The sequence below is a fragment of the Aquarana catesbeiana genome, linkage group LG09, assembly GCF_042186555.1.
Source record: "Aquarana catesbeiana isolate 2022-GZ linkage group LG09, ASM4218655v1, whole genome shotgun sequence".
Taxonomy (NCBI): Eukaryota; Metazoa; Chordata; class Amphibia; order Anura; family Ranidae; genus Aquarana; species Aquarana catesbeiana.
In genome coordinates this window covers 233,911,437-233,936,251 of record NC_133332.1, presented here as the reverse complement: position 1 = coordinate 233,936,251, position 24,815 = coordinate 233,911,437, and the positions used below count along the sequence as shown (strand labels likewise).

The window sequence follows — 24,815 nt, the reverse complement described above, 5'->3', positions numbered from 1 at the left end:
CTCGCTGACTTGACTGACAGCGGCAGGAGCCAATGGCTCTGAGCCTTGGAGGAGGGGGGAGAGCCAAGAGAGCCACCGCTCTTGTGCACAGCACTGGATTGAGATCGAGCTCAGGTAAGTGAGGGGGCTGGCGGGGGGTAGCTGAACTCAGAAGGTTTTTTCTTTTTTTTTTACGTTAATACAGAGGATGCATTAGGATTAAGAAAAAGCGTCACCCCCTAAAACCACTTTAATTTGAACAATCTTGAAGATCGTAAACATAATTTGTGAAGATCCCTGCACAGGGTGCCTAAAATTTGATTGGGATCTTAAAACGATAGTGAACTGCTGGGTTGAGGAAAGGCAATGCCATAATGTGCTAGTATGCATTGCATACTAGCACATTATGTGAAACTTACCTGAAAACAAACCCTTCCAGCAGCGTGCTGTCACCACTGAAGCCTCTCCCATCTTTACACGGTCTTCCTTCCAGGTTCACGGACTCCGGCTTTGTGAGTGTCCAGAGCCGCGATTACATCACTCCTGCGAATGTGCGCAGGAGTCGCCGTTTATTGCACAGGACTCTGAAGGACTTTGAATTTCTAACAGTGAATGTCATTTTTGTTTCAAAATCAAATGTTGAAAGCAAATGAAAATTTGAAGTCCTTTCTAATGACATTCGTGCAGTCATCGAATGTAAAAAAAAGTTTTCCATATGACTGTATTAGTGTATGGCCAGCTTATGTCTTCTGGGGAAATCAGTGAGCCAATCACACAAGCAGGAAATTCAATTTCTGGGGGTATTCCGTATACCAAAGGATTTCAGAACACCTCCAGGTTGCCATATTATATTGAATTTTGACCGAATTTTACAGAAAATTACAGCAGCTGCAGATTAATAACATTACATTATAACATGGCTTGTGTAGTAATTGTATATGCTAGAATATATTTTTTTTTTTCCCACCGAGTATGTCTCCATCACCTATCAAACACTAAATTATCATATTAAGGAGGATTCATTCTTTTAAGATAACTGTAAAAATGGGAACTGCACAGCAAAGATTTTTATACAGAGCAAAGTGGATAGGGCTCTTTAATGGAACATACAGTTGAAATCGTTCCCAGCCTCCCGCGGTTTTGTAATAACGAGTTGCTCAAGTCTTAGTAAACTAAGCAATTCATTTATTTCCTAATAGCAATAAGCATTTCAGTGACTTATTCAGAGCTTACCTTCGAATCGGATATGGTTGAGAATATATCCAAGTCATTTTTTTTGTTTTTCACTGGACACGTGGAATCCGAACGCGCAGTATGGAGGAGTAGCCTGCCTCGCGTCTCATAGGAAGTGACCAAGCTGTTTTAAAAGGAAATGAATCTCCGGATATTTCGTATCTAGTCCAGTCCGTGTCTCTGCAGTGTGTGTATCACCTCCAGCTACAGATGGTGGCGCTGTTAGACGGAGCGGTTACCCCGGGTCCGAAAAACTGAGCTTTTATGTCTTTTAATGTTGTCCCTTTGTCTTCAAATAGTCTTACTTTACCACAAAGTCATCTGGAAACTACTTTTTTTTTTTTTTTTTTTAACAAGAAAATCTGGAAACTACTTTAAAACATAACTACGATTGCCAAAGTCTTTTGGATATAGGCAGTATACACAAACATCGACTTTCACCGGAAGCCATCGAGAAGCTACGAGACCTCTGTTTGCTGAAATCTGACCCCAAGACCGCGGTTTCGCCTACTGAAGCTACCCAAGGCAGCAACGCAAGCGGTGTGTGAGAAGGCAGAAACGTGGAGGTATACGTGCTAGGCTAAGGGCTAACCGCACAAGGCCGGCTCTTCCAACACTTATGCCCCGTACACACGATCGGACATTGATCGGACATTCCGACAACAAAATCCTAGGATTTTTTCCAACGGATGTTGGCTCAAACTTGTTTTGCATACACATGGTCACACAAAATTGTCGGAAAATCCGATCGTTCTGAACGCGGTGAAGTAAAACACGTACGTCGGGACTATAAACGGGGCAGTAGCCAATAGCTTTCATCTCTTTATTTATTCTGAGCATACGTGGCACTTTGTGCGTCGCATTTGTGTACACACGATCGGAAATTCCGACAACGGATCTTGTTGTCGGAAAATTTTATAGCCTGCTCTCAAACTTTGTGTGTCGGAATATCCGATGGAAAATGTGTGATGGAGCCTACACACGGTCGGAATTTCCGACAACAAGGTCCTATCACACATTTTCCGTCGGAAAATTAGACCGTGTATACGAGGCATTATACTCTCTAATGTTCGCCCACTGGAAAATAAACTGGACTTAAAGCGGCGTTCCACTCGCAATTTTTTTTTTTTTATTTTAAGTCAGCAGCTACAAACACTGTAGCTGCTGACTTTTAATAAGGACACTTACCTGTCCAGGGAGCCCGCGATGTCGCCCCCCCCCCCCCCCCGAGGCTGATCCGTCTATCAGATCGGGTGCAGGCGCCGCCATTCTAATTAAGGGAAACAGGCAGTGGAGGGACTTTTTTTTTTTCCCCCACCCTGAAATCAGATCGCATGAGTGTTCTCACCTATGCGATCCAATTCCTGAGCGAGTTCACAGTTCGCACTGAGATCTGTGAACCGATCTGGGGGTATCATTAACATTGTATTGACACCCGCAGTGGTTCGCAGAAGGCTGTGTGAACTGCCTGTGGGAGAGATGCGATGCGGGAACCAGTGACATAATCGCGCTGGTTCCCACATCGCATCAGTGTGAGCTTAGGCTATATGAGGCCTGTAAACTGCGAATGGGTTTTTTGCAGCATATCAACTTCCAGATGCTGCGTCCATTCAGTTCTTTGAAGTCTGTTAGAATGCAGGAGCTGTGCGGATACAGCCGCTGGTCCTGATAGGACAGGAGTGCAGGTGTATTCACACTGTCTGCATTTGGGGGGCTGCTCACCTGCACCTGTCACAGTAGGACCTGCGGCTGTGTCCTAACAGACTTCAAAGGGCTGAATGCACGCAGCACCTGAAAGTTGAGACGCTGCAAAAAATGTCCTATTCACGGTATACAGGCCTCATCGCCCATGTGAATGAGGACTAACATGCAACATCAGGCATACAGGCAGGCATGCATTCATTTCAATGGGCTGTGTAACAGTAAATGGCACAAGCATGACACACAGGGGCATCGGCGTCCGCAGAACTTTTTTCAGTGGGTGGCATCATTTTAAGGTCTGGTCGTGTGATCTTACCTGTGTCAGTCAACAGCGGCTGCAGGGGAGAAAGCGCTTGGCGACGGCTGATAAAGCCTGATGAGGTGATGTCACCCATAGGTTCCCATGTCACAGTTGTTATTGGTGCTCCCTCCTCTCCCCTGCATACGCTGCTGGATCACGCAGGTGAGATAACATGACCAGATTGGAACAGTCTGAAAATAGGTTAGTTCGCATAGGTGTTAGGGGTAAGTGGGCAGGGGGCAGTTTTTAGGGCTAGCGCAAGCTGGAATTCTACTTTCAATCTACCTTCCCTATTGGTGGCTTGAAGCAGGGTTAAAGCAGAGCTCCACCCAAAAGGGGAAGCTCCAATTGTCTGCACCCTCCCCCCTTCCACTGCCACATTTGGCACTTTTTGGGGGAGAGAGTGTACCTGGTTTTGCCGTGGAGATCTAAGCCACATGCAAAACATGCTGCGAGCGAGCACAGCAAGTGAAGGTATAAATAAACATACAATTAGGCAATCAATAAAATAAAAACTACACCTACATGGTGCAGCATTGGCTTAAGCCAGTGGAGATTTTAAAATCTATATGGACAGAATATCATCTTTATTCTGTTGTGCCCATATAGATGCTGGCGTGCCTCTATATGGGTGCAGCAGCATCTATATAGGCACAATAGTAGTTACATGTGCACAAAAGCATAAAGATGATATTCTGTCCATACTGTATAACTCCTATTGTGGCCATACAAATGCTACTGTCTACTATTGTGCCCAGTGACACTGACCTTGCAGCGCTGCCAGTACCGGGACAAAGTTATCTGGTGACAAGGGCGAAGATGCCAAACTGCGCTAAATTTTAGGTGTCTTTAGTTAGCCTAAAATACAGATTTCTTGTAAAATATTAACAGCTACATACAGAATGCCCAAAATGATTTATACTGAGTGAGAGAAAGATCATACCTCCCAACTTTTTGAGATGGGAATGAGGGACACCTATCAGCAAAAGTATGCAGGCATAGGACACACCCCTTGCCATGCCCCCTTAAAGGAGAATTGTACAAAAAAAAAACAAGATTGGTTAAACCCACAAGTGCTTTTTTTACCACTAATATTCCTTTATATTGGCTTTTGGAATTTACAAATACAGCAATTTAGAAATCAGATGAAAGGTTTAGCACTGGAAAACACTTTTTGATAGATAAAAAATGCATTTTATATACATCTATATAGATCAGACCAAAATGACAGACAAATGAGGAGGAAAGAGGGACATTGCTCTAAATCAGGGACAGTCCCTCTAAATCAGGGACAGTTGGGAGATATGGACAGATTTTTAGACATTTGTAACTGACCTTAAAGAATATGTAACTGATCACATGCTTGGTCAGAAATGAATTCTTGCAGCCGCTCACCTCCTTTGCAATCAAAACATATAGCCTTAAAAATGTCCATTACAGATTTGTAATGAGCCTGGTAAAGTAGTATAATTGTCCTGGTCTGGGGTCTTATCAGTTGCTGGATACTGATAATTAAACAATAATCGGCAAGCACTGATTACAGACAGATCATGACACAGAACAAGCTGACACTAACCCAGCTTGTTCTATAAATATAATTTAGCACTTCACCTTAATGGCAGCTTCCATGGCTGGATTCAGGAACTTCTTCGCTGGCCTGGGGTGAGTTCTCGTGACTGTTGGGCTGGACAGTGGCTGCAGAGTGAACTTTATCTTCCTGTTCCATCCACCCTCACTACTGCTCTGACATGGATAGCAGCCAAACCTGGGAGGATCGTCCTTCTCCTGTCTACTAAGGCTGCAGTTACAGAGAAGGAGGTAAGTACAGCCTGAGGTCAGTGTATGGGGTAGTGTGACAGCGGGGCAAGTTGCTGAAGATCTTCTCCTGAGTATTATGAGCATAGTGCAGATCGCAATCTGGCGCCCCCTCTCCTCCCCGCTGTCATGCATCCCAACATTTTGAAATTGTAATGAGGGACACCTACTAGCAAATGTATGTAGGCATAGGACACTCCCCCTTAAAGGAGAATTAACCAAAAAAAAAAAAAAAAAGGTTAAATAAATCCACAAGGGCTTTTTTTTTAACCACTTCAGCCCCGGAAGAATTTACTCCCTTCCTGATCAAAGCACTTTTGCGATTCGGCACTGCGTCGCTTTAATTGACAATTGCACGGTTGTGCGACGTCCTTTTTTTCCCCACAAATAGAGCTTTCTTTTGGTGGTATTTGATCCCCTCTGCGGTTTTTATTTTTTGCGCTATAAACCAAAAAATAGCATCAATTTTGAAAAAAAACGCATTATTTTTTACTTTTTGCTATAATAAATATCCCCAAAAAATATTTAAAAACATTTTTTTTCCTCAGTTTAGGTCGATATGTATTCTTCTACATATTTTTGGTAAAGAAAAAAAAAAATCGCAATAAGCGTTTATTGATTGGTTTGTGCAAAAGTTATAGCGTCTACAAAATAGGGGATAGTTTTATGGCATTTTTATTGATAAATTTTTTTTTTTTACTAGTAATGGCGGCGATCAGCAATTTTTATCGTGACTGCGACATTATGGCGGACGCATCGGACAATTTTGACACATTTTTGGGACCATTGGAATTAATACAGCAATCAATGCTAAAAAAATTGCATTACTGTAAAAATGTCACTGGTAGTGAAGGGGTTAACCACTAGGTGGTGCTGTAGGGGTTAAGTGTATCCTAGGGAGTGTTTCTAACTGTGGGGGGGAGGGGCTGTGTGTTACACTACACTGATCGCAGCTCCTGATCATAGGGAGCAGAGATCATTGACACTGTCTAGGCAGAACGGGGAGATGGTTGTTTACATTAGCAGCTCCCCATTCTTCCTCACCATAAGACGATCGCGGGTATCCCCGCGGGACCCGTGATTGCGGTCACGGAGCTCCCGGCGGGCGCGTACCCGCGAGCCGCCTCTTAAAGGGCAATGTACAGGTACGTTAATCTGCCTGTATGTGCCCTTCTGCCGCAGTATATCTGCGTGAGGCGGTCGGGATGCGGTTAACCACTACTATTCCATTATATTGGCTTTTAAAATTTACAAATGCAGCAATTTAGAATTTAGATGAAAGGTTTAGCGCTGGGGAACACGTTTTAAAAGATAAAAAATGCATATTATATACAACCATAAAGATCAGACTAAAATGATGGACAAATGAGGAGGACAGAGGGACATTGCTCTAAATCAGGGACAGTCCCTTGAAATCAGGGACAGTTGGGAGCTATATCCGCCATGCCTGCAAGGACTGCTAACGGACGGACACCCGTCTCTGTGTGCAGACACCTTGCCGATTCGCACACTTGACCCCCCTTGCCCCTACCTGCGGACACCCATGCACAGGGGTTGATTTACTAAAGGCAAATAGATTGCTTTGCTAGAGAATTTTCCCAGCACTTAATGGATGAGGTGAAGCTCTGCTGACTTCTATTATGCGATCATATACAAGCAAAAATGCAGTTTTTAATATTTTCCTTGTCCCCGATCAGGTATTCTTTGCAAAGTGAAATTTCACCACATTCCTTAAGCTCTGGGGATAATTCACTTGTAAAGTGAACAGCCTTCTCTGGTGTTCCTGGGACAGCGAGCAAAAAATATGAGCTGATTATATGGTATATATAGTAAGCTTGGTTTCCTCCTGAATCCCTGGCCTGTAGGTGGCGCTGCTCTGATTCTGAACGCAAAACACGGAAGTGTTCAGTCCTTGCTCGGGCAGCAGAAGGAGAGATTGGATTCTACGGGGACGGAGATCAGCTGGATGGTGAACCTAGGCTTATCCAGGGTGGACGATGAGGTGGCGGCCAGGCACCCGGTGTGTGGTGTGGATGGGCTGTCTGAGGCCATGTATGCCAGATTTATCAGCACAGAGTACAGGGAGCAGAGCACTGAGGAACTACCAGTCCCAGCATGCACCACACTGAGGAACTACCAGTCCCAGCATGCACCACACTGAGGAACTACCAGTCCCAGCATGCACCACACTGAGGAACTACCAGTCCCAGCATGCACTACACTGAGGAACAGCTTCAGATACATAATCAAACTCACAATTACAATGTAGAAAACAGGGAAGAATTAGAATGTATGTATGTATGTGTGTGTGTGTGTATGTATGTATATATATATATATATATATATATATTTTTTTTTTTTTAAGTGTATACAAGTAAAAGCAAAAAAAAAAAATCATATATACTTTTGTCAAGTAAAGTCAAAGCAAAAATAAAAAACCCACTATAAAATAGTTATTAAAAGTGTATGTGTATATGTGTATATATATATATATATATATATATATATATATATATATATATATATATAAATTAGGGCTGGGGAAATTAATGATTAATTCCTCGATTAATCGTTAATTTTTTTGATCAATTTTTTTGATCGGTAGGCTGCCTGCCCTGGGGCCGCTTTGTGGGCACTCCCTCCTCCACTATATACTACATAATCGCAGCCTTACCATGGCTATAATGCAGCCTCACCGTGCCCATAATCGCAGCCTCACCGTGCCCATAATTGCAGCCTCACCGTGCCCATAATGCTGTCTCGCCATGCCCATAATCACACCCTTACTGTAGTCAGTGCCTGGATTACACAGTCTGCGGGCATCTCCCGCTGTGTGTCTCGGAGCTGAGTGTGAAAACTTTGGCCGCGCTGTGAGAAAAGTTGATATTGACCAAATACTTATTTTCCGCCATAATTTGCAAATAAATTCTTTCAAAAATCAGACCATGTGATTGGATTTGTTTCCACATTCTGTCTCTCATAGTTGAGGTATACCTATGATGACAATTACAGGCCTCTCTCATCTTTTTAAGTGGGAGAACTTGCACAATTGGTGGCTGACTAAATACTTTTTTGCCCCACTGTATACAGGTAACAGCAAAAAAAAAAAAAAAAAAAAAAAAATCATACTTTTGTCAAGTAAAGTCAAAGCAAAAATAAAAACCCCACTATAAAATAGTTATGAAAAGTGTGTGTGTGAAAGCAATAATTTTAGGGTGAGTCCTCAAAGTGTGAGCAGCATTTCCAGCGGCGGGGGGGGGGGGGGGGTGATGGTAGTACTTTGTGATGAGGGGCTGGGTGGGTATGCTGGGACATGTAGTCCGTGGTGTGGGGTTGAACACATTCCTGTTGCTGAGCATAGATTTTGGAATGTGACCTCCACATATCAGTACATTCACTCATCTAGATTGGGGAATTACAGAGGAATGAGGAACTGTTGTTGGAATTCTGAGTCACGAGGCTCAGGGTTCACAGAGGATCTGTCATCAGTTTAACCCCTTTCCAACCACCCAACACATATGTGCAGCAACAGAAGGGTGGCATTCAGCACCCACACACCACACATATGCATCACTTTTCGGCTGTTGTGCTGAGAGCGCGCTCACTGAGTGTACCCTCAGCACAAAGACTGAGTTGTGACAGACTGCTCTCAGTTTGGGCTACAGATCGCTATCCAATGGGACCAGCTTCCTGTCTGCTGATCCCCCTGCTGAGCAGAGCAGGGGGATGGGAAGTTTGTGTTCGCTCCGTTTATGCACAACGGACATGGACAAAGTTCACTGCACTGTATAGGCAGACAGGTGTAAATGGACTTCACTGTCAATTTACACCCAACTTCTCTTCAATCCAGCCAGATGGAGGACGACAAGTCCCCTTCAGTTTCTTTTTAGTGGACCAGATTGGAGCTAGGCAGGGGTAAATGGACACAAGTCTGTTTACACTTGCTGGTCCATCGGAATAAAAAAGGAAAAGGAGAGCATTGGGACTTTAAGTGAGGCGGTGACCTGGAAAAGTCAATTGCCACCATTCCTATCTAAAGGAGAAAAGGGGACAGAGAATTGGGACTTTAGATGAAGCATGCAGGTGTAAAAGTTCAAATTTATTGGAAATCGGTTATGTTACATGATGGTAATCATGAGTAGGCATAAATATCCAATACAGTTAATTTACATAGATATACATACAATAATGGCACATTGCCACATACCGTATTTATCGGCATATAACACGCACTTTTTTTCCCCTGAAAATCAGGGGAAAATCGTGGGTGCGTGTTATAGGCCGATCCCCGCCGATTTTGTGTGATCGGAGCGATCGCAGCAATTGCCGCGATCGCCGCCGACATACACAGCCGTGGGTAGATTCAAATATGGCGCCAAGACTACAGGGATTCGTCGGAGCCGAGATACACTGCCAGCAATCTCGTCTCTCGTTTTTTTTCCTTAAAATTCCCTCCTAAACTTGGGGTGCGTGTTATACGCCGATAAATACGGTAATTGCTGGCAGTAATTATCACATAATACATATAGTAAAATCAGTCAAGTAAAACATAATGAGCAAAAACACGGCATATAGTATCTCTATGCATTTCCTGGATTCATCCACTGTTCTGGAGCATGCAAGCGGATCGAATGAGTATTGTAGTATGTTGGAAAGAATGTCTATATGATCTGACCCTGTCAAGGAAGAGGAATTAAAATTAAGTAAATAGGAGGTAGATTTTTCTTGTTAAAAAAAAAAAAAAAAAAATAGGTCAAATTAACTGGGGAAAAAAACCCCATTCTCCAAAGTACCTCCATATTGTATAGTATAATTAATTATAGTATAATTATGTATTTACTCATAATGTTTTCATACTACCAATGTGCATGAAGAAGCACATGACGTCACGCTGCTCATCCTGCACCATAAGACGCTACATTTTTCTGGTTAACAAAAAAACACTCCCCCCCCCCCCCCCCAAGATCTCGGGGGAAGGTTTTTATTTTGAAACAGAAGAATGTAATGTAGTCGGGCCCATTCACAAGATAAGCACTTGCCCCCTGCGCTGCAAAAACTGAGTGATCAATAATTTTAGGGGATAAGAAAAAAGTAGTAATATTTACCTTACTCCAGACTCGAGAACCCTTCTTTTTCACATGGTCGTGTGCACTTGCAGTGGGGAGCTAGCTTTGATGAATCAGGAAATCACAGCTAGCTCCTAAATCCAAGATGACAGTTCCATGGACAGGACACCCAACCATGAGAAGAATCAGCTACAGGAAGACAGCGTTGGATTTCATGGACTGGTAAGTACCTGATTTTTTAAAGTCAGTAACTGCAGTTCACTGCAAGTTGTGTTTTTTTTTTTTTTTTTTTTTTGTAGTTCCCGTAGTTAAAACATTTGAGACTGTTTTTATTTCTCTTCTGGTAATAGCTGTATTCTCCATTTCATGTATGAGTGTCACAGGGATCAGAAAAAAAGGGACATTTCCCCCTAGGGGGCAATAAACAGAAATAAAAACCTGAAATATCTGAACTCAATCAAAACTACAAAAATAAAGACAATATGTCTGGAATTAGGCATTTGAAAAGCATGAGAACACCACTTAGTGACTTACTTTGCAGCACATTGAAAGTCACTGATATGCTTACTATCACTTTATTTCTTGCAGGGTTTATCAGGATATGCATCATGTCAGTCACAAGCCTTCATGAAGGGGGTGGTCACTTTTATCACAGGTACTAACATGACTTATCAAGCCTTCCTGCAATTGAAATGGATTCTTCCCGGATAAAATGATCAAGATGGATTGTCCCTGTAGCTATTAAAATAATAGTTTACTGACTCACGGTTTCCTTCTGTTAATCTGGCGGTCATATTGCTTTACATTCTTAATAAAGAAGGTCAGTTAGAGTTTAGTTTTGTCAGCATAGTTTCATTTTCTATTGATGGTAATGAATAATCAGAGTTTCATTTTGCCAGTGAGTCAATCTGGCAAAACACCCCCCCCCCCCACTAATGGTCTCGCCCTTCCCACCTTTTTCCCACTCCCATCCTATCCTGCTGTGCTTACTTTGCCAATTCCATCCACCTCAATAATGTGACACTTCCTATAGGAGAGCCTGGGGACATGAGAGCAGACTTCACACCCCTAAGCTATGCCCCTGAATGTCCCCTGGCTCCTTATTCCACTGTGTCCAGTGCAGAGCTGTCCATTCCTCCCAAGCATCCCCCATCTCCTTCTGTTCTTTCCTATGCCACTTGAAAGTCGGATGGTGGGGGAAAAAAGTCTTCCTCCTTGTTCTTCTGTCTCCAACTGACCCTCCTGCGACGCATAGTGGTTTCAGCACAGCAGCACAGTTATCACAACAGGGGCCAGATGTAGCTCTCTATTATTGCTTCCTAACCCCCCCCCCCCCCCCAAATGTGCAGCATAAACAGTGCTGTAAAGTCAACTATTTTAAATTTGCAAAAAAGGGTAATATTAACCCCTAAACCTGGCCATAGACAGGTATTCATTTTTTTTTTTTTTTGTGTAGCCAGCAGGATTCCTCCATCCACACAAACAAGGTGGATGGAGGAATATCCCTGCAAAGACATTGTATTCTGAAAGTGGGACCTGCTGCTGTCAGAATACTCTGTTCAGCGGCTACAGCCACCAATCGACAAAAAAAGTTTTCCAACTTGTCTTTTTGGCAGAAGCCGATTGAACGATTGACTTCTGTGTAGCAGGGACAATCAAACACTGATCAAAATTCAGTCAATTCAGCAGGGACTTTGATTAGTGTATGCCCAGCTTAAAGTGTTACTAAACTTTGGACCCTGCATTCACTATATCTGGACTCCCACAGTACACAGAACATGAAAATGCAATTATTTTAGTAAATATAAACTGCTAAATAACTTTTCTTATCAGCAGTACATAGCAGTTTTGTGACGTCTATCAGTGTCCAGCCAAGCACTGGTTAAAGCTTGTATGAGGAGTTGTCATTCTCCCCTGATTGTCCTATGAGGCTGCAGGACCACTAACCCTCTGTCTGGACAGTGCTGATTGGCCCTGTACCGATCCCCTGCACCCTCCAAAATAAAAACTCTCTAGCATTACACACCAAACTGAGCATGTGCAGAGTACCCCCTAGGGCTCTGTTTTATCAGGAGATGAATTGGGGACTGTAGAAGGGGAGGATCAGAGAAGACAGGCTCAAACAGCATTTTTACGCAATGCAGAGGCTTAACTCCTTAGGTTCCATAGGAAGGTTGAGTATAACAAGCATGCTTTACTGCATATACAGACTGATTTTACTGCTGTGGGTTTAGTATATCTTTAAGTGAGACCCTAAAACCAAACCTTCCACACCCAAACACAAGCATTGACACTAATTGGGCTAAACTGTTCCTCTGCATACTCACCTCTGCACTGAATTTACACAACACTGGTGACAGATTAGTGCTGAAGGAAGCTTTGAGTGACAGATTCACTTTAAAGTCCAACATGGCCAGCTGACAACTTAAAGTCCACCTTGACAGGTCCTACGGATTGCACTGTGTTCTCTGAGAGACTACATATGCTGCATGCACTAAACCTTGTTGAATAAACAGTATGTTGTCAATTATCAGAGAAGCAGCAGTCCCAGTAGATATCAGTAGTAGCTAATATTGTAGCTGAAATGATAAGTGCACAGTCTTCCCCACAAAAGCAGTGTATATGGAGTCTCAGTGGTCTTCTCTATTTCCATAGCCAACAACATTTCCTTTAGTTTACATTTTATAATTGTCCTATGAAAATATTTACAACATTGAACAATAGCTGCAATTATAGACAGTCCAGCTCCTCATTTACCTTTCAGTGATATCTCAATAAGATTATATTATATAATTAAAAATGATATTATATTCTTATCTGTGTTGCAGGTACTGTCACTGCAATGATAATCCAGAGTGCTTTGAAGAGGAGACTTCCATATCCTATGAAATGGAATATATTGGTGTCTGTAGGTAAGACAAAAACAAGAGATGGAAAACTTGTTCAAGTCCCTTCCCTTACCTTAAGCTGGGTATACACCAGTAACATTTCTAACAAAAATTTGTATGAAAATTCTCAGAACATTTGAATGTTTTTCGAAAGTAGTTTGCTTTGCATTTAACATTTGAGTTTTGGAATGAATGGACTTTACCAAATGAAAACCACATACAGTACACTGTTAGAAATGCATACATTCAAAAAAAAGGGGGTCCCTGCTGTCAGAATACAATAGCGCGGCTGGGGATATTCCCCATCCACATTTTGTGTGGATGCAGGAATCTGTCAGTTTTTTTTTTTTCCTTCAACCTGCTGGTTGAACAAAAAAACTGTCCATGTATACCCAGCTTAAGTTTTGTATAGTGGTTGCATGAGGATAATGAATTTGTCTGAAAAAATAATTGCTAAAACCAGCAAATAGACAGTTTTATGTGCATTTTCTCTGCTTAAAATTGGTGCTGGTTCCTAAAAGTTTCCTGACACTTTAAAAAATTTGTTTGGTCCAGCTTGGATCAAACAAATTTTTACATGTCCGAACAGGCTGGCTGCTGCTTAGTCTGGAATATACTGTAGTACAGGGGTAGGCAACCTTTGAGAGATGGAGATCTACCTGACCTACTGGGGTTCGATGCCTTTTTTATTTATCTATTTTTTTTTTTTTAAGACCTGTAGATGATGTCAGTCAGTAGAGCAGTGGACAGTGTCAGTTGACAGAGTAAGTAGACCGTGAATGGTGACAGTAGGGTACAGAGGTTGATTTCAGTAGGGCAGCAGATGTTGTCAGTAGAACAGTTGACAGTGACAGTCGGGCAGAGAGGTTGGTGTCAGAGCAGTGGACAATGTCAGTAGTTTTATAATGAATTTTTACAATATTGTTTTTTTTTGGGCAATTATTTTAGGAGCCCCGTCAGGGGGCTTTGGTGAAATATCAGGGGTCTAAGCATATCCCTGATGTCTCACGTTTGAGACAGAGAAAGGGACTGAGAACAGAGATACCCCAGTCCATTTCTCTGCAGCCTCAGCTGTACTGGATAGAGAATGAATGGGAAATGCAATCTAAGGTACCGATCACTGGCTGTGTTCATTCATATAACTGACTCTGTTAATTCAGAAAAGGAATGGGCTGGTGAATTATATATTTACCAGCCCCTTACCTCCAACTCATCCTGAAACATCCCCTGCAGCAGCTGGCGGGGGAGGTGAGGAGGGGGACTTGGCAGTGCTACGGAGGTGGATGTAGGGGCCAAGGGAGCACATGGGGCGCCGGGCAACACAAGTTAGAGGAACCTGGAGAGAAAGGAGGGGTGGCATTTAGTGGAACTGATGGGCTGTATTCTCCTCTCTGCAGGATCTGAATCCTGGTGGGAGCAAGAGGAGGACAAGCGAGCATTGCTGGCATTGCTGAGAAAAATACAGCCTGTCAGTTTCACTAAATGCCGCCCCCACCGCCCTTCCTCTCCAGGTTCAGTCTGTGCAGCCAAATATGTATGTTTAATCGTCAAAGTGATTGTAAGCCCTGGTTCACTTGGGTGCAAGATTGAAATTGTACGAGTTCAGCTGAACTCGCACAATTTCATTCCCGCTTGTCAGTCCAACGATTTCAGAGACATCCTGTGCGGTTTCCTACACAGATGTTTATTGAAATTGCCCAAAGTAGTACAGAAACTACTTTTGAGAATCGCAAAGTCGGCGTCGCACCGATTTGGGGGCAATAGCTGCCGATTTGACATGCCAAATCTCATCAATGTGAACCAGGGCTTAAGGTAAATTTAAAAAAACAAAAAAAAAAACAAATCAGGTCTATACTTACCTTCTCTGTGCATTGCACAGAGTGCCCCACAGGCGGCGCTCCTGGCCCCTCCCCTCTGTCCAGTGCCCCCATGGGAAGCTGCTTGCACCTGAGCCCTGCTGCTGCGTCCATTGACACACACAGCAGGACTCAGGCCCCCCCTTGCTCTCTCGTCACTGGCTTTAATTGGCAGCACTGTGAGCCAATGGCTCTCTGTGCCCCAGCAAAGCCAGTGAGACCCAGAAGTGAGGGAAGAGAAGAGCTGCAGACATGCACGGCGCTGGATCGAATGAGGGCTCAGGTAAGTAAAATAGGGGGTGAAGGGGGATACTGACACCTAAACAATTTTTACCTTAATGCAAGGAATGCATTAAGGTAAAAAAGTTTAGGCTTTACAACCACTTTAATTAAGCCTCACCTACTTTGCCTGAGCTTGATTGATCATCAGGGGTCGGAGATCACCTGAGTTGAAGTCTGAGTTGTTTACTTATCAAATGTCTGACCTCACACACTTTCCCCTGAATTTTTTGAGCACAAACCAGAGTTATATAAAAGAGCGCCATAAGCTGTTAGCTTACAGGCACATAACATAACAGGCCAGATTCCAGTTGAAAGCTGAACCTATAATCCAAGCTGAGATGCCTGGCTCAGACAAAGAAAGTACAGCTGAAAAAAGGGTAAATACTGTAATAAATAATTTTAACATTAAAGTGATTGTAAAGCTTATTTTTTTAAATTAAAATAATAAACATATACTTACCTGCTCTGTGCAATGATATTACACAGAGCGGTCTCTTACCTCCTCTTCTGAGCCCCCAGCAGGCACTCTCCGCTCCTCCTCTTCTTTTAAGTGCACCCTTACCAAGCCAGCTGCTGAGCGGGCACTCGTACGTGCACTTTCCTGAGCCGGGGGCTGTGTATGCCCATAGACGCACACGGCGTGGATCGCCAGTTATCCATAGGGAATCCTTTTGGGTAGAATCTGAGCACACTATAGCGCCTGAAGGGTGTGATACTTCCTGACTTTGTAATATATCTGTTTCACCATGTATACTTTAAATATCCCCCCCCCCTTTTTTTTATTGTTTTTATTTTTATTTTACTATTTTATCCTCTGATCTAGTTATAAAATGTATTTTATGTGATGGCTTAGTAGTTAATGTACATTTTGACTACTATTATGCTACCTGTTTATGCAAACGTTTTCCACTCTAGTTTGTATTTGCTATCTTTTACAAAGTTATCTTTAAAAAAAAAAAAAAAAAAAGTATTCATAGGGAAGCTCCCATATTGCCCCCTCAATGTATCTGGTAAGAGTAAGCCCTACTCTTGGTAAAACCTGCCACATTCCACCTCCCCATCTGCCGCCCATGTCCTAAAAAAGGAGAGGTGCTCTCCTGGTTCAAACCAGGGGAAGCCTGCAAGACGTGCGATTGGGGAAGTTGGGGGTGAAAATTGTCAATGCCTTTTCAAGACGTCCCACAAGTGTAAAGCATGGGTAGTAGTAGTGAACACGAGACCTGCCAAGCCCTGTTGGGCAAGACTCAGCCATGGAGCATGAGACAAATTATGCCCAGCTAATAATTTCTCTAGGGGGACCCATAGCTTTGTTTTCACGTGGTGATGCCAATCTAAGATTCTTTGGAGAGATATGGCCTTATTATACCAGCAGACATTAGGGATGCCCATACCCCCAAGCCATTAAGGCTGTTTCAGTATGGAAAAGGCCAGATGTGGTCTTTTAGTTCTCCAAACAGAACAAATGAATAAACTGGAGGCTCAAGAAAAACAATCTAGGAAGAGAAATAGATATTATTTGTAAATAAAACAAGACCCTCAGAAGAATGTTCATTTTCAAGATGTTTGGCCAGCCCATCCACGTTCAATTGGCAAGGTCAGTGCGGACAGCTGTCGGGGGGGGGGGCATATTCAGCCAAGTAAAGCTGTGTATAGTCATTAGTAAGGCGAATACTCAGATACATCAGAGCTCTGGCACCAAGAGAGAGAATAAGAGCTTTGCAACTGTGTACACAGGGCGGCAGGGCCAAATGCACAGAAATCGGCAGTATTTCAAATGTATTGTAAATAATCTTAATATCCGTATTCAGGAGGGAAATAGGTCTATGGTTCTGCAGTAAGGTATGATCCTTCGCTTCTTTTGGCATTCGTGAAGCCATTAGGGTCGGGGCTCTTCTCCTTGGGTAGATACTTAACAACCGATCCAAGTGCCTCCAGAATGATAGGAGTGTCCAAATTACATGAGACCTGTATACTCAGTTTAGGAAATTGGGCTGCATTCAAGTAGTTAAGGATGCAAGATGTTTTTGTGGAATCTGAGACCCCAGGCAATGCATTAGGCAAATTAGAAAGCTGGGCATAATATTTCTGGAACGCCACAGCTATTTTGGAGCTGTGCACTGCCGAGGCTCCCGAAGCCGACTGGGGATTTGAGCTCCGAGGCAACTTCCAGGGGTATCCCAATCCTTATGTCTATGCTCCGCTGACTGAAACCGCCCAAGGTGATTATACATATCCACTGCAAGTTCCCCTGACACCTTGATAGATGAGCTCCCCTCTGACCACCGCTTTATGCCTTTCGTAGACAGTGCCCATCCCCACCTCATCTGGTGTGTTCTCCGGGAAATAATGAGTGATAGTGTTTGTCACCTGGGACTGTACAACAGGGTCATCAAGTAAGTTCTCGTTCAGTCTCCAGGTCCAGTGCCTGGCCTCTGAGGACGGGGAAGCTAAAGAACTGAGAATGGGAGTGTGGGCTGAAACCGTGTTGGGACCAATCGACACACCGGAGAAAGGCTCCAAAAAATACTGATCCATAAACAGCAAATCTATATGTGTATAAACATCATGTAGCTGAAAATAGCTAAAATCCAAACAAACATTTATTATATTGCAGCTTACCAATTCTTAGATGTGATTACTGTATTTGTTTTCTATTTTAGGCTTTACTGAGAGGGGCGCTTACAGTTTTCAACTTTTATTTATTTAAAATCTTTTTCCAAAAGGAAAATAAAAATGGTTTGCTGTAACTGCTTATAAAGTGTAAGCCGGAGTTTGGCTTCAATGGGTTAGTGTATTTAAATCTGCTAGTACATCTAATACTCCCCTCTGCCCAGTCTGGCAATGCTGCTGTCCAAATGTGCCCTCTATTCTCATTCATTCAGGGTGGGGGCACACCAATACAGAATACAGGAGGTGTGTTACTGACCAGATCCCCAGATAAAAACAAAGGGGGGAAAAAGCCTAAATAGAAAATTAATGCAGCCACTATATATATAATGATTGGTAAGCTGCAAATTGTTTGAGTTTAATAACACTTTAAAAAGTTACTAAACCCAGGATCTTGCATTCACTATCTGGTCTCCCACAGCACACAGAACATGGAAATGCAGTTATTTTAGTAACTATAAACTGCAAAATACCCTTTCTGATCAGCAGTATATAGCAGCCTTGTGACTTCTATCAGTGTTTGGCCAAGCACTAGTTAAAGCTTGTAGGAGAAGTTTTCTCTTACTGTCCTATGAAGCTGCATAACCCCTGACCCTCTGTCTGGACTGATTGGCCATGTGCTGATCACATGCGCACTCCCAAAAAAAAAAAAAACATACTCTAGCAATACACACCAAACTGAGCATGTGCAGAGTACCTCCTAGGGCTCTGTACTATCAGCAGATGGATTGGGGACTGTGGAAGAAGGGGAGGATCAGAGAAGACAGGATCAAACAGCCTTTTAACACAATGCAGAGGATTAACCCCTTAGGTTCCACAGTGAGTATAACAAGCATGCTTTACTGCATATACAGACTGATTTTACACTTTAATGTGTTTGTAAACCGTAAGGGCCAGTTCACACCACATGCGTTTTTTTTCTGCATCAAAAATGCATGGAAAGTAGGTTATGTGGTTTCCAGTGGCATAGTTCACACCAGTGCTTGCAGTTCCAGTGCGTTCCAGTTCCAGAAAAAAAAGTAGAACATGCTGCATTTTTTCTGCACTAGACTGTAGTGGAACGCTGAAAAACGCACCTAAACACACCAAAAATGCACTGCAACATACTCGTACTCATTAAAAAAGGGGGGGAGCACTGGACTGCATCAAAAACACACCTGGAACACATCAAAAACGCGCATGCAAAAAAGCAACTGGAACGCATCCGGACTGCCTTTCTATGGTGTGAACTGGCCCTCAATCTATTTTTCAAACTGATTGCCATAATGCTTCACGGTCTACAGCAGCCTTTCTCAAACTTTTTACCCCAGTGGAGCCCTTGAAATAATGGTCTTGTCTTAGGGAACCCCTGCTAAGATTAGTCAATTAGGAGTCATTAGGAAAATGCCTCTTATGTTGGTGGTGAGTAGGAAGAATGCCCCCTAACAGTGGTGAACAGACTGATACCCTTACAAATAGCTTTAAAGATCACTGATGTCATGCTACTGGTTCTGCCATATGGTGATGGACCTGGATCTATGCAGGCACCATCAGATGGAAGGTCACTTAACCACAGCTCAAGGAACCCCTAGCAGCCTCTGGAAGAACCCTGGTTGAGAATGGGAGGTCTACAGTTTTCTAAAGAAATATTGTTTTTTTTGTGAATCTGTTGCATAGTTTTTTAACTGGAGATCCGGCCAGTAACAACACTTCCTTTGCAGGCTAAATTCTAAGCCACAGTGGTAGCGATGTCATCCTGCAGTGCAAACCTCTTTAGCTGGCAGTTGTGATGCTACAATCAACTGTAAAGCAGGCCATGGATGGTGCGATTTTCTGTTCTGCAACCTCGGATTCCAACACAGAAAAACGTTTGATTTCCCCTATCAGCACAGTCAGTCCCTCCTGTGGAGCTATTGTGTTCTGCCAGCCAGGGCCGCTGATAGGGGGGACCACCAGACCTTTTGTAGGGGCCCGGGCCCCATCAATTTAACAAGGGGGCCCAGACAGCTTGATAGTACATGTGCAGGCAATGGATGACCGGCTCATAGAATGTCAAGTAAAAATTAACATTTCCCTGGACCCCATTATATCATCAGAGGGGCCCAGAGAGTAGAAACTGTTACATTTCGGCTTGTAGGCAGCCGGAGCTGAATCTCTGAAGCTTGTTTGATTGTGGCGGCCGAGCACACTTTGCACAGCTAGCGATCGACATCTGAAAGGCAGCAGGAGCAGGTACTGCTGACTTGTAGAGATCACACTCAAGCACATTTACTGCTAAGGGTTCCCCTATTCGGGTGCACCCAGTGTAAGACAGCACATGGGAGTATCATCTATGGCTGCAGAGTTTTTGCACTTGTAGAGAATAGCTATACAAGCGCAAACACTCTGCAGCCATGGAAGATACACAACCACAGCACCTATCTCACTGTGATTTTGTGACCATCATCATGATGATTACATAGTACAGGTCCTCTACTGTGTGGTCATCATGATGATAATGATCACAAATGCACAGCGAGATCATTTATTTTGGACCACATTTACACTTGGTTTTGGGGGGTGGTAAACACATATCGCTCGGTGTTTTTACTGTCCACCAACAGCTCCCCCTTTTTGCTGCAAAGGTTGTACAGGGTGAGTACATATGCCTTGATTGCAATGCTTTCTACACAGCAAAAATTATCCCCACAGTTGCTGTACCACCTGCTGAACCCGACCCAATCAACTGCTAGTGCGGGTTTTTTAGTGCCTCCTTCACAATGCTGTTTTTCTGCATCCACCGGATTTTTGCAGTTAGAATGACAGGTGCATGCAAATCGTGGTTTGAACTCAGCCGGTGTAAAGTGTTGACAGGCTGACAGCAGCCATTGCTGTTCATGCCAAGCCGATATCTGCAGTTAGTGTCGTGTGTCTGAGCCTGGTCACATCTGCTTGCATCCAGACTTGGACGCCTGCCCTTAACCACAGGTAACAGCTTGGTTTGTAAGACTAGTATTGGTGGGAGCCGAACCCGGATGCGATTCTCCCTGAGAAAACCAGAAGGGCTCACTATCTGGCAGGGATGGAGGCTGCACTGGTCTGGCTGAAGGCCGGGCCCGAAAGAAGTGGTGTATGTACCCCTGGAGTGGCAGTCCAGGGGTGCCGTAACTTCACTGTGAGTGATGGTCACTTTGAATTATGGCACCAAGGTCACTGCACCACTACACACTTTTTTTCACATCTGCCTCTTGAGCCGAGCCTTTTCTATTCCTGGCAGAAGGGCCAGCAATTGTTTCACACAATGGCACCTTTCAGCCCGGGTTCACACCTATGCGAATTAGAGGTGCGTTTCCGCACCTCTAATTCGCATAGCAGGAGAATGTGACTGGCTCCCTATGGAGCCGGTTCACATATCTCCGGGGCGGCTGCGGTGCGCACTGCACAAAAACGCTGTGCGTCTTTGGCTGCGTTTCAGGGCCGAATTCAGGCATAGAATCGGCCCTGATTCGTCCCTGAAACGGTGAACAGGGACGCACAGCGCTCCTGTGTGGTCCGCAGCACATTATAGTGTGAACCCGGGCTCACTTCCTCTTCTCACTTCCTTCCCCCACTTTATTAATTTATTGCCTGTTTGTCACTTTTTTGTCTTTTTTTTGTTGTACACGTTTTGCACATTTGACTGGTAGGGTGTAGGTCCTCGGGCCTGCCCTGAATGTCTTGGGAGGGGGTGGACATGGCCATTTGGTGCAGTTCACCCTTTCTCATGGGGTCTCCCTTCGGGTGAACCCCACTTGGGTGGGTCTGTTTCGGCAGACCCTCCAAAAAATGGGGTCCCTCTGGTTCCAACCAGATGGACCAAGTGAGGTACCTCAGTCCCCGTCTGTAGCCTAACTCCCCAGGGGATCAAGGTCAAGGTCCTTCTCCTTTGGAGGACTATGTGTTCACCCGTTGCACGTTTTGTGTCTCACATTTATGTTTGCACTTTTTTTGGCACCAGGTGGAGTTTTTGGAGTGTGTTCACACACCACGGGCTTTAAAAAATAAAAAAAAACAGCTTGGTTTGTGCAGACTGACCGTCTGCCTCTGTTCACTTGCACCTGTCATCACAGCAACATGAATCCACTGATTCTTGCAGCTGGAATCCAGTGGATGCAGCTAAATAGCTGTATGAAGGAGGCCTAAGTGGTTAAAACAGGTGCTGTGGAGGCAAAATAATGCTTCCTCACTTCCTGTCAAAGAGTAATCTGGATGTGGATTGCTTTTCAGAGAGCTATGCTAGTGCAAACAAGCCCGTAAAGATTTCCTAATAATTACTATAGTTAATGGTGCAGGTGACTTTAAGGCTGATTTAAAGAGTTAGTTCACCTTTACAGAAAAAAATGTGAAGGTGAGCTAACATAGAACACCCTCCCCAACCCCCTAATCCCCTATTTTCTAACCTCCAGGGTTGCCGAGCCTTCAGCACCCCCACAGCTGGGGTGGAGATGGAGGGGGCCTGGTCAGGTTGGCTGTATGTAAGGGGGGGGGCCCAATCAGGTAGGCTGTATGAGGCCCCGCTCCCAGCAGCAGGGCGTGGGTAGCCGTCCCTGCTGGGAGAACATAGTGATTATTTCTAGCAGCTATAGCCACTAGCAATAATTGCATGATGAAAATACGACATGCTGGTTGTACCCAAGTTGATCGATGGATGGACTTTGGTACATTCAGCCCACCCATAGATGGTTCAAATCTCGACTGGTCCCTGCAGAACTGGCTGAGATTCAAACCATCTATGGCCGGGTTAAGAATAGACATGGAGAGCTGACAATACTGCTATTAATTGCAAGACAATGGCCCAGTGTTGTCAGCCTTTAATATAAAGTGCTCTTACTGGCAGGATCAATAGATAAGTACATTTAGAATAGATTCACTAAAATTATTTGTTTCTGAAGACTGTATACAGTGACAAACGATGCCAGAAATACCGAAATGTAGATTCTGGGTTTACATACACCTTAAGCTAACATGTTTCAGTCACCTGGAGCTAGAGAAGGTGATGTTTAGGCAGGCTTGCAGTTGAGATCAAGAGGGTATGGGCAGAACCTCATTGATGTGGTGATGCTCATATACTGTATAGTCCATTAGAGGGGTTTTTAGAGGAAGCTGCAGACTGTCTGTGTAGTATGGTATATTGGAGGTACGGTATAGGGATTACTCAACAGTTTATTCACCAGAAATGTAGAAATCCTGCCTTCTAATCAAAAAATCTGAAAGGAAACACAAGACACTCCTACTCAGTCCAATGAATAGATGTCATTGTGTTCTGACAGGCGCTCGGTCTTTATAACAGTAACTGGTTTATTTTATTGACAACCTGCTTGGTGCACAATGTTGAACTTTAGGCATTCTTGGGACTACATTGTAAATCATTTTACTTATTCAGGATAATGTCTTTATGGACCTTGCTTTGTGCACTGGTGCGCAGTCATGTTGGAACAGGAAACGGCCATCCCCAAACTGTTCCCACAAAGTTGGGAGCATGAAATTGTCCAAAATGTCTTGGTATTCTAAACGCCTTAAGAGTTCCCTTCACTGGAACGAAGGAGCCAAGCCCAACCCCTGAAAAATAACCCCACATCATAATCCCCCCTTCACCAAATTATTTGGACCAGTGCACAAAGCAAGGTCCATAACGACATGGATGAGCGAGTTTGGGGTGGAGGAACTTGACTGGCCTGCACAGAATCCTGACCTCAACCTGATAGAACACCTTTGGGATGAATTAGAGCGGAGACTGCGAGCCAGGCCTTCTCGTCCAAAATCAGTGCCTGACCTCACAAATGCTCTTCTGGAAGAATAGTCAAACATTCCCATAGACACACTCCTAAACCTTGTGGACAGCTTTCCCAGGAGAGTTAAAGCTGTTTATAGCTGCAAAGGGCGGGCCAACATAATATTGAACCCTATGGACTAAGACTGGGATGCCATTAAAGTTTGTGTGTGTAAAGGCGGGCGTCCCAATACTGTGTGTGTATACACACACACACACACACACACACACGTCATACTTACCTCCTCTGTGCAGTTGGTTTTGCATAGAGTGGTCCTGATCCTCCTCTTCTGGGGTCCCTCTGCGGTGCTCATGGTTACTCCTATTCTCGAGTGCCCCGTCGGAGAAGCGCTCTCCTTCAGGACACCCATGACACAGACAGCAGGACTCGGCCCTGCCCCCTGGTGCCCACGTCATTGGATTTGATTGACAGCAGCTGGAGCCAATGGTTGCGCTGCTATCAATTTATCCAATCAGGACACGAGACACAGGCTAGAGCTGGTGTGCTCGTCCCTGGGGCAAGAAAGCACGGGTTCAAGTAAGTAAAACGAGGGCTCTTGGGGGCTGTTGCATGACAGAAGGTTTTATTTTTACCTTAATGCATAGGATACATTAAGGTGAAAAAACAGGAGGGTTTACAACCCCTTTAACACAGTGGCTGGTAAATCAGACTTTTCTATGTCCACTCATGTGCATTGAAGCACATCTGATTGGCTCCTATGCTGCCTCTTTTTTCAGGGCTAATTGATGCTGTGCCATTAAAATATGTGTAGTGGCTACATGACTGCATTCAAATTCAAAAACATAATGGGGTTGATTTACTAAAACTGGAGGGTGCAAAATCAGTTGCAGCTGTGCATAGAAACCAATCAGCTTCCAGGTTTTATTGTCAAAGCTTAATTGAACAAGCTGAAGTTAGAAGCTGATTGGCTACTGTGCACAGCTGCACCAGAATTTGCGCTCTCCAGTTTTAGTAAATCAAACCCAAAGTGTACATTTGTTTATCAAATAGTTAATATTTGACTCCCTCTTACTTCTTGGGAGGGAGCATGAAGCCAGCTGTCAACCGTCTTTATGCTGATGTGACAAACTGCCAGCAGGTGCGAATCAAAATATTTGCAGCAACAATTTTTATTGAGTATTTCTGCAGAATACAATCATTTTATTCAGAGAGAGCAACCCACCCATCTACACTCCTTAAATGTTCAAGGCCAACAGATCTGAAGGTTGTATATGTGCTGACTCCTACACATAGACATT

The 24,815-nt window shown here is 43.8% G+C and overlaps 2 protein-coding genes across 3 annotated transcripts in view; one reads left to right on the top strand and one right to left on the bottom strand.

The window, feature by feature from the left end:
• TRAF2 (TNF receptor associated factor 2) overlaps positions 1 to 10,155 on the bottom strand; it is a 145,417-nt gene extending 135,262 nt beyond the window's left edge. Inside the window, exon 1 of one of the 2 annotated variants that reach the window (XM_073599966.1) lies at positions 10,135 to 10,155. The gene's annotated coding sequence lies outside the window, so the exon portion shown is untranslated. Of the gene's footprint in view, positions 1 to 4,825; positions 5,062 to 10,134 lie in introns of those variants that run through there. The other variant, XM_073599962.1, reaches the window with a different exon arrangement.
• TMEM141 (transmembrane protein 141) overlaps positions 6,895 to 24,815 on the top strand; it is a 28,578-nt gene continuing 10,657 nt past the window's right edge. The window contains exons 1-3 of the mRNA XM_073599970.1: positions 6,895 to 7,049; positions 10,684 to 10,750; positions 12,924 to 13,007. Of these exons, the coding sequence (XP_073456071.1) occupies positions 6,996 to 7,049; positions 10,684 to 10,750; positions 12,924 to 13,007 (205 nt within the window). The 5' untranslated portion in view covers positions 6,895 to 6,995. The remainder of the gene's footprint in view (positions 7,050 to 10,683; positions 10,751 to 12,923; positions 13,008 to 24,815) is intronic.